At 38.2% G+C, this 17,644-nt stretch overlaps 2 protein-coding genes across 2 annotated transcripts in view; both read left to right on the forward strand.

The window, feature by feature from the left end:
* Positions 1-6,371, forward strand: part of akirin1 (akirin 1) — a 15,306-nt gene extending 8,935 nt beyond the window's left edge. Inside the window, exons 3-5 of the mRNA XM_010767060.1 lie at positions 2,337-2,465; positions 5,683-5,754; positions 5,879-6,371. Of these exons, the coding sequence (XP_010765362.1) occupies positions 2,337-2,465; positions 5,683-5,754; positions 5,879-5,889 (212 nt within the window). The 3' untranslated portion in view covers positions 5,890-6,371. The remainder of the gene's footprint in view (positions 1-2,336; positions 2,466-5,682; positions 5,755-5,878) is intronic.
* Positions 6,372-7,516: 1,145 nt separating this feature from the next.
* On the forward strand, positions 7,517-16,239 carry rhbdl2 (rhomboid, veinlet-like 2 (Drosophila)). The gene is made up of 8 exons (XM_010767061.1): positions 7,517-7,550; positions 8,988-9,233; positions 10,685-10,833; positions 11,874-11,986; positions 13,591-13,691; positions 14,237-14,297; positions 14,388-14,449; positions 14,921-16,239. The coding sequence occupies exons 2-8, from the start codon at positions 9,003-9,005 to the stop codon at positions 15,098-15,100; spliced, it is 897 nt and encodes a 298-aa protein (XP_010765363.1). The 5' UTR covers positions 7,517-7,550; positions 8,988-9,002; the 3' UTR covers positions 15,101-16,239.
* Positions 16,240-17,644: the final 1,405 nt, after the last annotated feature.

The raw sequence follows: 17,644 nt of genomic DNA on the forward strand, positions 1-17,644 counted from the left end.
TTATTACCGGTAATTTTCGGACTATAAGCGCGGCCTTTTTTCCGACCCTGCTGCGGCTTATAATAAAACGGTGCAGCTAATCTATGGATTTTCACAGCAACGGCCACTAGGGGACCACCTCCTAAATCTATGGATTTTACAGGTTTACAAAGTCCAACAACCTTTAACATCTATAGGGCTCTATGGCCGTTCGCCGCCCCCCCACCTTTAAAGGTGCGGCCTCCAGCTTTTTCCTGCTGGAGGCCGCCTTAAAGGTGGGGGCGCGGACCGGCCATAGAGCCCATAGAGTTAAAGGTGGTGGACTTTAACCTGTAAAATCCATAGATTTAGGAGGTCCCCTAGTGGCCGTTAGCTGTGAAAATCCATAGATTAGCTGCACCGTTATATAAGCCGCAGGGTACGAAAAAAGGCGCGGCTTATAGTCCGAAAATTACGGTAATAAGAAAGTGTTTCAAGGGCGCATAGCGCATTTGTTGTTTTTTTAAATGTGTGCGTTCTATCAGAGCGGCTGTTTATTTATCGTGGTCCAATTATAGAAAGTCCTCTCTTTTGCTACAGAGTGCCTAACGTTTTAGTAGATGTGTAGACCAGTCCAGGTTTTTTGAGAGATGTGGAGGGATATTGTTCTTATGCAAGTAAGAACTTTTTGCCACTCGGGTGATTTAAATAACATGTTTGCTTTTTTTTGTTCTGGTTAGCACGAAGTATCAGCCAACTCAGACAACAACACCATCAAAAAAAGAGACAGGAAAAACAACCTTTATGAGCCTAATCTTTGTAACAGTTACGAATGATGAGGTCATTCATTCTGCAAGGCCTGCCAAAAGATCCTTGGCTGGACCTGCATGAACAACTCAAATCTCAAGAGGCAGGCTACTGCTGCTCATCAATACAAGCACAAGGGCAGAGGGATTGTGATTCCAGATGTGAGTTTGTGAAAGATTTATAGTTGTTTGTAGGGCTGCTCAATTAATCGCAATTACGATTTTGGCTTGCAACGATTATGAAAACAACATAATCGAAATAAAATGGTTCTTTTCTTTTTTTTTAGGTTTGTCAGTTGATTTATACTTAAAGTTCAGGGTAATCAACTGTTAAAAACATACTGTTCACATTTTTTTTTCAATAAATGGATGTTTTCAAAGTAAATGGTAATCGTTTTTAATAATATTGATATCAATTATTGACCCAAATAATCGAGATTATGATTTTTGCCATAATCGAGCAGCCCTAGTTGTTTGTGCTGAATCCAACCCACTCCTGGAATGGGGATGTCTCACTCATCTGAGTTTGTTCCTATCCTGTTGAAATTAATACTACATTCATGCTTTATCATATCTAAAAGGATAACAAATTAAAATGATGGAAAGTTTAAAAAGTAATTGAATAACTTTACTATGTTATTTGAAGAGCAAAATAAAGAGATGCAACATTTTTCTTGGAAACCTGTTAAAAAAAACAAACAGATGTCATCAGGGTAAAACTCACTCAACAAAGATTGAACTGAGAAAAAGTTATTTTTAATTAAATGATTGGTGGTTGTAACAGATTTTTCAAAATGGCGGTTCCTGTAGGCATCACTTTATAGCTTGTTTTTTTTTACAATCCATTTATTTACCAAAAACATGCATCAGTCAATAAATACATAAATGGCTACACTGTCTCCTGACATTTGTGTTTACTGTTACAGATAAACTGTTTGTTCTTTAGTTGACATGTGCCCGTCATAAAGAAAAAAGCCACATATTGGATCCTTCACATTTATATCGATTTTTCCTTTTACTCCTCTGAAAACACATTTGTGCTGCAGCAGCAGTGGTGCCGATGTATGCCTTTAGCACACTTTGGCAGTTTGTGTTGCAAGATGTAATCTCAGCCTCAGGGCTTTGGGCTCTTGTGTTCTTCCCCCCCGCTCTGCAGAACGGTCTCATAGATCACACTGACTGCGCTGTTACTAACCCGGCCTCTTGCAGTCTCTGAGACGGCCATTAAACCTTCATCCTTGCTCTGCCATCCTCGTCTTTGATTTACAAACGGTTAAGTCTAAAAGGGCTCACAGCAGACCTCAAAGACCACTGGGTAAAGGATCACCTAGCTAAAGCTGGCTCCAGTTGCACTGTGACAGAGACTTTGGGGAGAGAAAGGGCACACATTAGTGCTGCATGACCCTGTCGACTGGCAGAGGTGAAGGATGACTGAAAGCGAAGCTCTAAATTTGCAGCTGGCCGAGCACCTATTTCTGGAGAGAGGACATTTCTGTCTCTGTGACTTATTGCCGCGCCGGAGATGTGAGTGATTCAGCCTTTTCTTAACCGATCTGATTCTGTGTTTCTCAGGTGCCTCAAGGAAGGACCAGCCCTCGTTTACGCTGAAGCAGGTGAGCTACCTGTGTGAGAGGCTGCTTAAAGACCACGAGGAGAAGATCCGGGAGGAGTACGAACAGATCCTTAACACAAAACTCGCAGGTAATGATCATTTATCTTTATAAAATAGGAAAAAAAACGATCTGAACTATAACACAATTACTTGTTACCCCAGTAATTTACACTGAGTGTCATTGTGTTATGAGAAACATCCTACCCTTCCCGTATGAGTATATTGTCATATCATATAACTGATAAAGTCTGCAGTGCTGGCATCAATGGTTCCATCAAAAATGCTAACGCACTTAGCACAGAACTCAAGGTAAAATTATTATTATTATTACTTATCGTAACTGCGCATATAAGATATCAGATTGAAGCTGAGATTCCACAGATTCTATAGGTATTAGTATCATCACTGAGCGATCAGAACTTGCGACAGGGGAAGCAAACACAGACATCACAACACGTAGATTTACGGAGCATTCACGGGAGATTGTCTCACCTTAGCTGTTATTCTGATCAAAAGTGGTGCTCAATGGCATTAAAACAATAAAAATACTGCTGAAGGTTAATCCATAGGTTAATCCAATGTGTCTGTCACTTTGAAATGATTACTGATAATCCATCATTCAATTTTTATGTCAAACACGGAGATTTAATATTAGCCGCTAATGTTAGCCACCAGAGTGTATCGCAGCTTCCGGTTCTGGGGCATTCTGGTTGCGCATCACTCATTCACCAATGGGTAATGTTTAGATGGATTTTAGGAACTTCTCCTCGATTCTATTGGTGCTAACGGTTAAGAGGTGACAATCATCAAAATCGACCGAGGGGGGCCAGAGATACGGAAAATCCACCCAAATGACCCCAGTAGTGTTTTAAAAAAAAAATTGTATCTCTCTAAAAAGGTCAAATGTAACTTGTTTTGCATCAATCTTGATAAAGGGTGCCTATTATGTTATAGTTCCGATTCCTAAAGCTTTTAGTCTAACATCATTCAAGGGTGGTTTTCACTAAAAGCATTATTATTTTTTGGACGGACACTACAATTTACATTTTTTTTTTTTACTATGTTCAATCTGAATTTACTTAAATAAACAATCTATATTGATTCTGACTTTTCTACATCCAACTCACAGGTTTATCATTGCTTTGAGAAAAAAGATTATTAATTTACCCCTTTTTTAGAAGTGAAGTTATGGTCATTTGTTCTGGGAATGTCATTTTCGAGCCTGAGACCTGGAAAACAGGCTCAGGGCTTATCAGGTTAAGTCTATAAACTGCAACATGTCGGCTTGGCAGTTGGCTGAGGTTAAATTACCATCCTCTTGTTTCCTCTAACTTTTACTGTGACACATTAAAAGGTGGGTAATTCACTTCAGAAACACTTTTTGTTATATTCCATGGAATACTCTTAACACCCCGATAGCAATGAATATATTAAATGCTTTGACAATAAATACATTAAAAAAATATCNTTTGAGTTCAACATGTAAGAAGTAGAAAGTACAGGTATTTGTGTTCAACATGTAAGAAGTAGAAAGTACAGGTATTTACAGGGTTCAAAATGTAAGAAGTAGAAAGTACAGGTATTTGTGTTCAACATGTAAGAAGTAGAAAGTACAGGTATTAGTGTTCAAAATGTAAGAAGTCAAAGTAAAAAGTAGTCAGAAAAATAAGTAGTGGAGTAAAGTACTGATACCAGAAACATGTACTTAAGTACAGTAACTAAGTATTTGTATTCCACTACTTCTGCCTATGACAGGTGTTTGGCTCCTACCTGTGTACTTGGCGATGTTCTCCAGCAGCAGAGGGTACTTGGTGACTCTCTGCATCTCCACAGGGATGATGTCCTTCAGCTGCAGCCGGCGGCACAGACGGTTACTCTCAGCCTCCTGAAGTAATGAATATAAAGATAATTAAAATAGATAAAACATCTTTAAAATGCCCTCACAGACGAAGCAAAGCGGGATCTCCAGAGGGCAGCGGAAAGCCAAGCAAGGACATTTTAAAACATGAAGACAAATGATGAAAAATGTAGGAAACTGTTTTTTTAATGTGATTATTTAAAAAAATGTAGATAATTTTTTCCCTTCTTATAATAATTTGCATCCATTTGATTGAGTCTAAATACAATCCTATACATTTTAAATGATCAGTTCTATATCTGTAAATCCATATACTTTTAAAATAGGTTCATATAGATACAAATCAACATTGAATCAATAAATAATCTTCTTTGCCTCAACAAAAAATACTTGAAAGTGACTTTTTATGAATGAAAGAATAATGAAAAAATATTAAAAGAATGAAAAAAGTTGACTTTCTCTAAATTAAAATACTTTCACTACACCGAGTCTGAGTGGCACTACCTCTGATCTCTTTACTTAAAGAGCATCTTGCAGGTTTTTATTTTTTCTACATTTATGCTTAAACTTGCTTGAAAATTACAATTAAAAAAGTGAATGCAGGATTTGATAAGTTTTACGAGACATAAGGGCAGGAATTCAGAGGGAAAGGAGCAATTTTGAGCTCTGCTCTTAAAAACGGCTTTTGGGTGGGGTAGGTAATTCCCTTCAGAAACACTTTTTGTTATATTCCATGGAATACTCTTAACACCCCGATAGCAATGAATATATTAAATGCTTTGACAATAAATACATTAAAAAAATATCCTCTGTGGAAGCTGTGACGCTGTAAAAAGCATGACCAATCATCTGAGCCGGCCCGGCTAAAATAACTGGATGGCCTACCTGCCTGTCAGCATCAGCAACTTATCTGGTGCCCTCATTGGTCATGTGCGTGTTTATGTGTGTTGGAGGAGGGGCTCTGTAAGGAAGTCTGAAGGAAGGGGCAGATATTTTTCGGTTGTGTACTTTCAAATTCGAGCGCACTCGAGCTGGTTTCTCCATTCTTACCTACCCTACCTTTAAGGCATTCAAACTGTAGAGCTGTTGTTATTAAGCTTGCATTTATTTTGATTCTGTCACGAGCTGTGAAATGGAAAACTTTGTCGAATAGAAATGACTATATTGCGAGTTTGGCTGTATTCATATAAATGCAGAATAGGATCTTTGCAAACAAGAGGAGAGTGAACAGACGTTTAAAAAGCTGAGACTCAGAAGCCTTACCAGATGTTAGATGTGATGCACAGTTTTGCTATTACCCACATCAAAAGCAAACAAAGAAGAGATTTGGCAATTTCCTGTTAGTGGTGATGCACTGCAGTGAAGCGGAAGATATTCAAAAAAAGACTTCAGGGCAAACTTTGAATCTACAGCACAAACCCTCACCTTTTATCTTCTTCTCTTTTCAGAACAATATGAATCTTTTGTGAAATTCACACAAGACCAGATCATGCGAAGATACGGAGCCCGGACTGCTAGTTGTGAGTATCTTAAAGATCTCTTTCCTTCTCCCTTAAATAATACATTTCTTGTTGAGAGTAAAACGATTATAATCTGATTTGTATTGGGTCTGACTACAGCTTCAATCCATTTGATGTGTTTCAGATGTCTCCTGAATTCACCATGATGAGATCCCAGCTTCCTGTCACAAGATGGCTGCCCCCGTTCGACTTGATTTTCATTTTAATTACCTAAACACCGCCCCCCCCCCTCCCTCTCAAACTGTTCGGGTGCCATGGTTTATCTTTTTTTTAATCCAAATGTTGATTTCTTCTTCAAAACTATTGCTGCTGGCCAAAAGTAAAAATAATCTGAAAGAGAAACTATGTATGAAGCCCACCCTCTTTTTTGAACCTTTTTTCTTGTTCATATACTCTTTCCGGAAATCCTGACTAAAGCAGATCCGTGTCAAATCTCTTGCCGGTGCTGTAGAAAAAAGCGTAATGATCATTCTGTATAACCTCCAGCAGCTGTATTTAATGGCTCCTGCTTATCACATTGTCCCCCTTTTCTCCACCTCCCTCCCTTCTCACAACTCATCACCTGAGAATGTGGATTTTTCTCCCTTTTGAAAAAAATAAAAGTTATGTGATTAAAATCTGTTGTCTGCGATGTTTTCGAAAAGCAAGTATGTGTTTCAAGTAACATGGGTAGTTGACAAGCTGTTGAATACATTACACATCCTAATCAGAAGTTTGCCAAACTGAACTGTAGAAATTAAAATGTCCATTTCTCCCCGAGCAAGAGACTTCTCTGTTGGCCTACAAGTTGAACTCAATCAGGATGGTCTCGCCTAAAACTGTAGCAGGTGACAAAAGAGATTTTGATGATCTATACATTTTTACGGACATTTTATAAGCCCGAAATTACAAACCTTGTTCCTCTTTTTTACTGTTTAACATTTTGTGAAATAAATATATTTGGGTTTGGACGACTACATTTTGCCTCTTAACACATTTCTGACATGAATTTATACACAAAATTATTCATTAACAATAATAGTTGTAGAGGGTATTCTCAAAACAAAATGTTTTTTTATTAAAGGGATTATGGCCATGGTTCCGTTTGTATATCTGCTCATGTATTAATGTATAATACATTTATTTTTATAAAAACATTTTCTATAGTTTTGGATCTTAGAAATACTCACATGATCCACTAATAGTCGTAGGTGTTTATGTTGCTGTTACTTCAACTGCTCATATCAGTGATGTATAACAATCTCCGAAGTACATTTTGTTATGAGTACCTCCGATGTAAAATCTATGGCCTGTAATCACTTAATACACTGGGTTACATAATTCAATCATGGAACTACAGGTTGGGGGTATTTTTCCGCACGGACACTAATGCCTACTGTACCTCCGGGGTATATACTGTGTCCTCCTTTCTCTTTCTCTTCTCTTGTCGGGCTCCGACCCAACAATATTTTCTGCTGCTCAATGAAGCCAGCTTTGTACCTTCATTGCACCGCCTCCGACTCCCTTCTCTCGGCACTACAGGCCATTCCTTTGTTCCTAATCGTGGACTCTACTTCCACCTTGTGGTTTATTTGAGGTAATGCGAAATTCATATTCAAATTGGACTTTAACCTTCTATACACTTTACTAAATTACACGCTTTCCAGTCTACTGTACCACACAGCACCGTGGATAAAAAAAATGGACGCTTATGGTGCCATTTTTCCCGGGCTGTGAATGTGAGGGAGGAGAGGGAGGGATAATGTGGATAATGGGTCGGTGACGTCACTAATCCCAGGTGTGGCACGAGGAAACAGGTAGGTTGTTGTTGTCGCGCGCAGGTAGCAGACATCATTATTCGCTGTGCTTCTGTAAAACTGTCCAGTCGAGGAGTGGAAGAGGTGGCTTGTTTAGGTTGAGGAAGGAAGCTTCTTGCAGGAAGAAGCAAGGAGAGGACCTATAATTATCTCCAAGGGCTCTTCCCTTTTTTGTGTGCCTCGGAACCCACATTGACGGTCGGTTTTGGGAAGGGATTCCGCGTGTTTTACTGAAAACATGGAGGACTTTTGTTGAAAACGTAACTATTTCGAATTCTGGTAGAGTATCTGAACTCATGCACTCTTGAGTCTCACCTATTGAGCTGTTTGAATTAGTTTAGCTGGATCAATATTTATGCGTTTGGGACCGCCTGGAGCCCTGCAGTCTTCCTGTTGAAGGTTTAGGTGAGTAAAGACCACAGTCATGTCGAAGTCATTAAAAAAAAACGTTGGAAAATGTCCTAATGGCTAGGAGCCTTCACTATGTTTTTAACGTTGTCAGTATTGGTTTACTGAGTATTCTCAGAAACGCCCAGTAAACAGGAAATGCTAATTGACATGCTGTGGTTACTTACTGTAACTGTGTTCTCTATCAGCTTCTTTTCAGTCAGGAACATATACAGTTTCATGTTCAGTGTTGTTTTGTGTAAAACTTCTGCTTTTTCACATGTTATTAACTGTCTGATGTCGCCTACGTCACCAATACCTTTTTATAAGTATGCATTTAATTACACCTAAATACATATTGAAACACCATTACATATATCTATCTCACTATGTCATTCTGGATATCTAAATGTAATTTCAGGCGAGCCTTCAGTCAGAGTTATCATACAAACCTGTGTACATAATATATCTGACCTTATCACCTCGCTAGATCACACCCTTTCCACTTAAAACACAGCATTGTAGTACAGGACTCTGGGGTTTGACAATTGTACACAATCATGCACACTTTGACAGATACAGGTGTTAAAATGTGTCAGATACTATTATCCTTATAAAATAAAACTGGTAAATTGTCAGATTTTCCAGCACCTCAAAGTGTGAGAAAGTGATGTTTTTCATTTTCTCGTATAATAGTAAACTGAATATCTTAGGGTTTTGGATGAAATAGGACATCTGAAGTTTAAATCGGCATTTCCACAATATGTACACATATTTTATGGACATCTATTAATCCATACTGGGAATAATAGTAATTGGAAGTCATCAGTTTTGTCTATTTGTAAGACAAATCCTGGCTTCCACAGTATAAGTACATTTCTGTCTCAATATGTGCCATTTTATTAGGTGCCCCTTACTAATGCAGTGTAACTCAGAAGGCTTCGCAATGAACTGAGTTTTTGTTAAAGCTGTTTCAGAGAGGTGATAATGATTTATGGTTTACTTAGTGGCCCATCCCTGACTCAGAGTGTTAACCCTGCTGTGCTGCAGGTTTGGAGGACAGTGATGGAGGACAATGACATCGAGCAGCAGGAGCCGTTGCCTGTGGACCGAGACGGGCGGCGGCTCCGGTTCACAGAGGACCAGCCCGACGGCAAAAGAAAGATCGGATGTTGTGAGAAGTTCCAGCTGTCTGTCTCCAAATGGATGCTTCCAGAAGACTCCCGCAGCAAATACCTAGAACGAGCCAACTGCTGCCCTCCCCCCATCTTCATCATCCTCATCAGTATTGCAGAGGTAGCTCATGTCCTGTGTTTGAGTGCTAGGACCATCAGTATGGATTCTGTTATCTAATTATACATGCCGCCTACATATGCTGTCTGGGTTTTAATTACTGTATAGATTTACTGTGATGGTGTTTAGTAGACCAGTTAGAGGTGAAGTTATACAAGGGATATTTTGAAGTCCTGACACTTATGGAAACTGTTTTCTTATTTTTTAATGGAAAAGTGTGGATTTGACTCTGACTAAGTGCTCTAAACTAAGAGGCTTTTGTACAGCAATGAGTTCATTTCTTTCTTCCTGTCTATTTTGGCATCGCCATCCCCGCCTCTGAATATCCTGATTCATAAAGTGCAGTCCTCACCAGCGGGCAGTAGGCATGGTGTCAATGAAAACATTATTTTTCAGTATTTGTATCTTGAGGTTAGGTTCGGTGAGACTCTGAAATCTTTCTTTTTTCCTGAAAGTGTTAAAAAAAAACACTCTCTTTTGGACTTTTGGATTCAGGTTATTAAATAGTGGAATGTGGAGGATCAGTGGTTGAGGAAGGATGCTGTAGCCTCCCAAAACTATGAATTTAAAGCAAGGTATACTGTTTTCATTACAACGTAGGTAAAGCCACTACGAATGCTTTTAAAGTAAGATTGTATTAATGTGAAGGAGAATTACTTAGAAGGTCGTTTCTCCAGAATCCAAAGAATGTAAGACTTGTGACTAGCAGGAGATGTTTACTTAACTTTCTGTTGGATTTAACAAATGTAATTCTTTACATAATTTGACTTATTTGTGTCTGAAATGGCTGGCCTGCTGCACTTTTGAGTACCCATATTTAGAAGGAAAAAATGGTGTCTATTAATGTTTAAGTCAGCAAGAAATACATTGTAAACAAAAGATTCAAGGCTTTATTGTCATGTGTACAGTAGCTACAGTGTAGATATGGCAATGAACAACTTAAGTCTCTTAAGATATTGAATGACATAGTAAAACACAATTGTAATGATATCAAATATTGTTGACACATATAATATACACCGGTCCTTGTTTCTACATTATACTGTGGTATAAAGGTTTATATACTGTATGGTAAGAGCTGACACCAAACCCTCTTTCTTATCACTGATCGTTTTGCATACTTGGGATGAACAGCTCACTCGTTGTCGCTCACAGATGTCCACTGTCACTGCATTTGAATGTCTGTGAATACTCATTTATTTGGGAGAGGATGCACTTTATTTATCCAGACAAGATCGACTGAGCTGCAGTGTTGTCTCTCAGCATGCCATCGCTGTATATTCCCACAGAATTAGCAGGCATTAAGACGTATGAGCTCTTAATGCCTGCTAATTCTGATTCATCATTCCCATCTTTATTTTCTCAGCTGTTTAGCTTCTACCCCCACACTTGCTGCTCCAAACAGTTTGTATTCTCTGAAGACTGACTTGTGTATATTTTCTGTTCTTCATCAGCTGGCAGTGTTTATCTACTACGCTGTGTGGAAGCCTCAGAAGCAGTGGGTGACCCTGGATAAAGGCATCTGGAATAGCCCCCTAACTTACAAGCCTGAGCTCAGGCAGGAAGCATGGCGCTTTATCTCCTACATGTTTGTCCATGCTGGGTAAGCATGGGCAGTCCTTTTTAGAAACCCTAATTACACGAGTCACTGTGGGGAGTGGAAACATACCCACACACTCTTTACAGTACAGTGTCTTGCTGTATAGTCCATCATCTTTGTGGGGTTTATTTGAGTCAATCAGAGCTTATGATTCAGCTCTTCTGTCATTTTTGAGACTGCAGTTTGTAACCACTGCAACTCTGCTTTTTACAGTGTTCCTAAGTTTGGTATATGTCTTCATGATTTGGACACTTCCCCCTTATTGCTGCGTTGCTTCAGCATGTTGTTATTAGCTTTGTATAGGTGGGTACGTGGTTAGACATCTGTCAACACATGGTTAAGTCATTGGATGTAGCGAGCAAACAGTCTAAAAATCATGGTTATATAACCCAAAGGGGAACAAGAAACCATGACTACACAGAAGCACATAGAAAGAGGAACATTCACACGCAAACTGACTGATAGACACCCTGCAGGATATTTGCTTAAAGGATAACAAATGATGTGTTTCCCAACAAATCCCATGAAAAGACCATGTAGCCAGAAGTATGTTATTCCTCTTTGCGGTGGACCCCTGTTGTTATCCAAAAACTATTAAAACAACATGTTCCTTTATTAAAATGAACCCAGGCTCTGTAACTTATATTGAGTCAACCCCACATACAACATCCTGCTAACAAATACTCACTAGTGCACCTAATGTAGTCGGGCAAAAGCACTCTTTACTTCTGTTTTATTTACATTTGTATAAACCTAAAGTGCAGCTGTTTCACACAAATCACTGAGCTGTTTTTTTAATAATACTATTATACATTTCTGACCAGTTTAAAAAAAATCTTCAATTGGAAAAGTGCCAAAGACAAGGTAGTGTTCTTCATATTGGAAGGCACCGGACTTTCCTTGTAATACCCCTACATTGTTTTAAAATAGCCATCAACACCTAGTATGTACTGCAGGGCTGTGTATGTTTATAACATACTGTCTGCCCCCTGACATTTCATCTGGGGAAGTATATGTTGCTTATTGTCCACCTCTGCCTTTAGGGTGGAGCACATCGTGGGGAACCTGGTGATGCAGCTGCTGCTGGGCATCCCGCTGGAGCTGGTGCACAAAGGGTTTGAAGTGGGGATGATTTACATGGCGGGAGTCTTAGCAGGTGAGTTTGAGAGAAAGAGGATTTTCTTTCTTTTTTTAAAGTTAATTATTTTCTTTTTTTTAGATGTTATTAATAACTCTATATCTATCAATCTATGTGCCTTTGATGCCAATATTTTTAATATTTTATTTTTATTAATATATATATTTTTTTTAAATCACACGACCGCCCTTCAAGCCAATCAGAATCGAGCTGCCGCTACTGAGAGTGAAACTGAGGCCGTTTCTCAATCGCGAGGATACTGGCTTGGTAGTCGCATACTTCCAAGTCACTTCCTTCAGAAACGAAGCAAGTATACTTCCAAGCCACGGCTTCGGAAAACAAAGAAGAATGGAACAGGCTAACAAGTGTGCCACTCTCTCTAACGGTTTCAACATAAACTGTACCGAAAATAAATACCTCACGATGTCTATCTAATTATGAACTTGCTTTACTTTTACGGAAAACATTTTTGGTGATAACAAATGCAACAAAGTAACATATTTACCAACACATGTTCTACGTCACTACATACTTACATTTAAATATGTGCTGTGTTGCGTCGGTTCAGCCATTCTCCGCAAGGGTTTTTGAAATTGGTCCGTGGGCAAAGCATTGTGGGGATTTGAAGGACGTGAAGTCTACCCATGTGCGGCCTCGAAATTTCCCCCAAACCAAGGACGCGGCCTCGGTGGAATTCCAAGTATGCTGGAGATTGGAACAGTCCTTCGGCGGCACTCAATGACGTAGTATCCTTGAAATATTGGCTTGGAAGCCAGTTTCCTCGAGATTGAGAAACGGCCAGTGTATCTGCTCAGCTTTTGGAGCAAGTGAGAGCTAGTGAATATTTCGCTCTGCATCTAGATGAGAGCACGGATGTAGCAAATATTGACGTTTATATATATATGTATATATATATATATATATATATATGAATATAAATATGTTTATTGTTAATATTACTGTTGAATATTATATATAATATTATTAAGGCATAAGTAGCTTTCAAAAATGCTAAAAATATGTTAATTGTTCATATTACTGTTCAAAACTATATAATATTATAAAGACAGAAATCACTTTAAAAATGCTTTAAAAATATGTTTACTGTTGATATTACTGTTTAATATTGTGTTAAGAATGTTTATAACAGAACACACAATGAATTTAATGAATGAAAAACAAAAGATAAATACAAAAAATGTTTAGAAGAATAACTGATTATTAATTATTAATACAAATATATATTAAGAAAATGTGTTAAGCTGTATAGTCATATTTTCCATCAGAATGTACTTATCATTTAAAAAGAAAATTACAACAGGGGGGTCCCCGCCAGACGATAATGCTATATGGGGGTCCTTGGCATGGCAAAGTTTGGGAACCTCTGGCCTAAAGGACTAAGCTAGCACTACATTACGTTGTTCAACCCTGTTTTGTAGACTGCCAATAAATGAGCCTTGAATCTGTGCTTGACTTCACGCGACTTGATCAGGGTCTGTGAACGCACCCAGAGATCAAACACCATCTTGAAGTTGTTTTTTCCTGTTGGAGTTGGATCGAGTCCCAGCCGTCAGAAATGCCACAGATTTTGAAAACTGATCCCTTTCTCTGTTTCCCCTCAGGCTCTTTGGCCAGCTCCATCTTTGATCCTCTCAGCGCTCTGGTGGGAGCTTCTGGGGGCGTCTACGCTCTGATAGGAGGATACTTTATGAACGCAGTGGTGGTGAGTTTACATAAAGCTCAAAGTTGGTATGAAGTGTTTACTTTGCCTTACACACTTAGATTTTCCACTGCTCAATGTTTGAGATAGTATGTAAAACATACTGAGAGCATTTGATGTTTTAAATGTATATGTTATACCTAATGTTTACAATGAGAAGACAACACTTTTGATTTTGTCCAATTAATGTACATAACATTTACTTTTAACAACACGTTTCCTGTAGTGGTCTAATAAATGGTCAAAATATAGCAGATATCAACATGTGCGTACACTACCTGCTCGCTCAAATGTTTAAAGTAAATGTCATATTGATGGTCTCTGAACGTCTTTTAAGGGATCATTTGTATGTGTCCAAAGTACTGAGCACACATCCAATACCTTGTACCTTCATATTATTGTTTTGAAGCATATTGTTCTGAAATTACTTTTGCATTTCTCTCTTTGTGATTCCTTCACTTTATTTCCAGGACTATATTAATTCGATGCACTTTGTAAGCTAAAATGCATATAAATATGGTGACTGATCATTTGATTTCATTTCCCAGAATTTCCGAGAGATGATTCCTCTCCTTGGAATATTCCGAATCGTGGCCATTGTGATATTTGGTACGTCCATGTATTTTTAACAATTTTGTATTTATTTTATACCTGCTGCAATCATACTTCAAAATAACATTTATACTTTATTTTCCCCAGTTGGAACAGATTTTGGATTTGCCTTCTACAGAAGATTTGTCACCCACGAGGATGGTTTGAATGTAAGCTGTTCCTTCCTCTGTACAGTAGAGGCTATCAGCAGAAACTAAACCCTTCCTAAACTCTTCCCGATAACAAAATAGCCTCAAGAGAAACCCAGTTGATCCCGCTAACCTCCCCCAAGCTGACGGTGTCTGATGATGGGTTTGATTTGCTTGTGGCTACAGGCAGTATCAGTAGCTCTTGCTGGGACTTGATTATTCTTCCAGATGAATACCTGTAAAAGGCCACAGACTAAAACAAACAAAATAGTTTTGTTATTATGTTGACAAATTCAACTGAAGTATTTTCTTTCTGTTTGATAAAGCTTACTTATCTTACCTACTGATGGCCCCACCCCCCCGACTCTTTGCTTTGGCTGTTAAACTGGTCCTGCAGGTTTTTGGGCATGACAGTGCTTGAGGATAAATGTACCATTTAAATTGGGTAATTAGGCCTACAGGTTAACTGACTCTTACCCTCTCTCCGCCCAGGTGTCCTTTGTGGCTCATTTTGGAGGAATTGCAGCCGGGATGACCATCGGCTACGTCTTCTTCAGTGCTTACAACAAGAAGCTCCTCAAAGACCCTCGTTTCTGGCTGTGTATAGTGGGTTATGTCATCTTTGTGGTCTTTGCTGTGCTTTTTAATATTTTCCTGAGCCCAGCACCATAGGACAAAAAAAATAACCCACCAATATTTTCTTTTAAAATGACCACTATCTGCAGGAATCTGATGAACTGATGTTTTTCAGAGAAAAAGTAGCTTTTCAGGGAATTGGTAAATGTAGTGCACAGGGTATTTGTTGTTGTTTAAATCAGATCCTGTGGAAGGGGAATGAGGCCTCCTGCTGTTTATCAGTAGCATTGCAGCTTTTTCATGTTATACTGATGGGCAAAACGTGCCTTTTATAAAGTGATTAATTTAAAACTGAATTAAATATTTTTACCTTTTTAATATTTTGTTATTATGAATGATCGTTTTTACTTCTAATCAGGGAATTAGTGAACACACTGGTCCTATAAAATGTAATTCTTCCTGTTCTACTGTTTAAACTCTTAATGTTATGCTACCGTTTTATCACTCTGATGAATTATCAGGGACTCATATAGACTTTTAGTATTCATCCAATGTGCCTTAAACATGCTGAAATCCTCCACCACATTGAACATCAAATGAAGGCCCTGAACTAGAACAAAGAGTTTATAAAGAAGTCTCAAAATGATGCATTTCCGAAAACACAGCGTGACGGCTCTTTCCTTCTGAAAGCAATAGAGGAGTTTACCATCAGGCCATGGCTTAATGCCCTGCTATTGTTTCAGACACTTCCTGTTGACAGGACACGGCTGATTACATGTTGAGTTTTTTTAACTTGATTTACTGGTCTTATCCTTCTGTCATATTTTTTGTAATTTTTTACCTTGGAAAGACAAAAATGTGGCTTTAAACATGCAGTTTTTACCTTAATACAGTAGGTGTAGCTAGAATGTAACTGTTTGATATCATACAACACGTTTCAATAGTCTTTAAAAGTCATATTTAATATTACTGGCTTATGTCTGGTATGACAAGGGGATTGGATATTTAAAAAAATGTACTTAATTGATCTAAATTCAAAGGTAATCTACGACCAAAGAACCAACCAAAACCTCCTAGACTCCATTTCAAGAGCTAAGTGTTTATGCATTTTGAATAAAGTGATGTTTTTTTTAAGGATTGTTTTGTCAAATTGCATCCGAACCTATGCCTGAATAAGACATGAGTCATGATTTTGTCTGATAAATAGTTACAGATTTAACAGTAAACACCTTTTGTACAGTCCTCAGATTCATTTGTTAGCAGATAACACATTGCGTGTACAGCGGTTTGTTTGTTTGATTGTTTATATATCAGATTCAACCTATATAGCAGCATCTGCTTTTACAGTATGTGGAAAGTTCTATAGTTTCCAAACATAGCGCATCAATAAAACTTACATATCAATACTCAATTACCATGAGCATGTTTGCCTTGAGCCTGAAACACTGTGAAATGGTATGTTGGTATGTTGTCCAGCAAACAACGCTCTGTTGTCACAGCACTGCTAAAACCTTGCAATGTGCAGTTTTTCAACTTTTCCATCTTATTTTAAATATTTTGCTAGTGTTCATTGTGTAATGAACATACTGTATGTCCTTTCATAATAACTCATGATTATCTTGCTTTAAAGTACAATGCTGTAGGTTTCATAATTTGGTCTGATTATGCCCATAGACAGCAGATACAGTAGCATCAACTGACATCTTGCACTTCATAAAAAGTAAGGTTTAAATCTAATTTATTACCCTGTAACATGGTATTTCTTTTAGACCTTAAATGCTGGACTTGTGCAATTGGGAAAGTCAGAAATGAAGCTAGTTATAGCTTTCTCACGGCTATACAGGATATCTCTCAGCATGAATGCCTGCGGAAGGGAATTATTTATTTCCTAGGATGGCAAAGTCATGACCGGCCCTACCCCACCTCTGATTGGCTGAGGTCAGGCTACATTCATTTGGTCAACAAAAACAGATGATATTGAATCTCCCTTCTTACATCAAACATATGTCTCAGATGTTGGATTTGAGATGTCTAATAAGTAAATTAAAAATGGAAGTGTACTAGTAAGTCTACACAGAACACTTCACTAACCTTCATATTGTGGTCAATTCTAGTATCAAACTTAACATCTGTAACTTTCTGCACAGTGAAGGTCAAACATCTGAGTGAAGTAACAATCTAAAGATCCATAATGCTTTATAACCACCTGAAATAGTAGGCATATTTACCTATACTGTTTAATTGATATACTGTGTTAGTATTGTAGATAAAACATGTATACATTTTGTCAAAGAAACTTTTTTAATTTGGAATCAATGAACTGTGTTTTTCGCCAGTAAGCCAGGGAATGTCCCGGGGACGATGTCGAGGCTGAAATGGATTTCTCTGATTGAAAAGAGGGGAAATAACACTGGGATTTTCCCAATATGTTACCCCAGTGTGACCCTCTGCACCCCTAATGTGTCGGTATGAGACTGGTGAAATCAATCCAAGTTTTAGGTCAGAAGGGAAAAGTTCAGCATCAAATTAGAAAAAACAATCAGAGCTGAGCTGGTGGGTTGAATCTTGTTAAGACAAATTAAGCCAGATCCTCCCACTTTTTATAAATAGTTTGTGTTAACAAGCATGTTCATCACACAG

The sequence above is a fragment of the Notothenia coriiceps genome, unplaced genomic scaffold (genome assembly GCF_000735185.1).
Source record: "Notothenia coriiceps isolate Sejong01 unplaced genomic scaffold, NC01 NC01_scaffold00004052, whole genome shotgun sequence".
Taxonomy (NCBI): domain Eukaryota; kingdom Metazoa; phylum Chordata; class Actinopteri; order Perciformes; family Nototheniidae; genus Notothenia; species Notothenia coriiceps.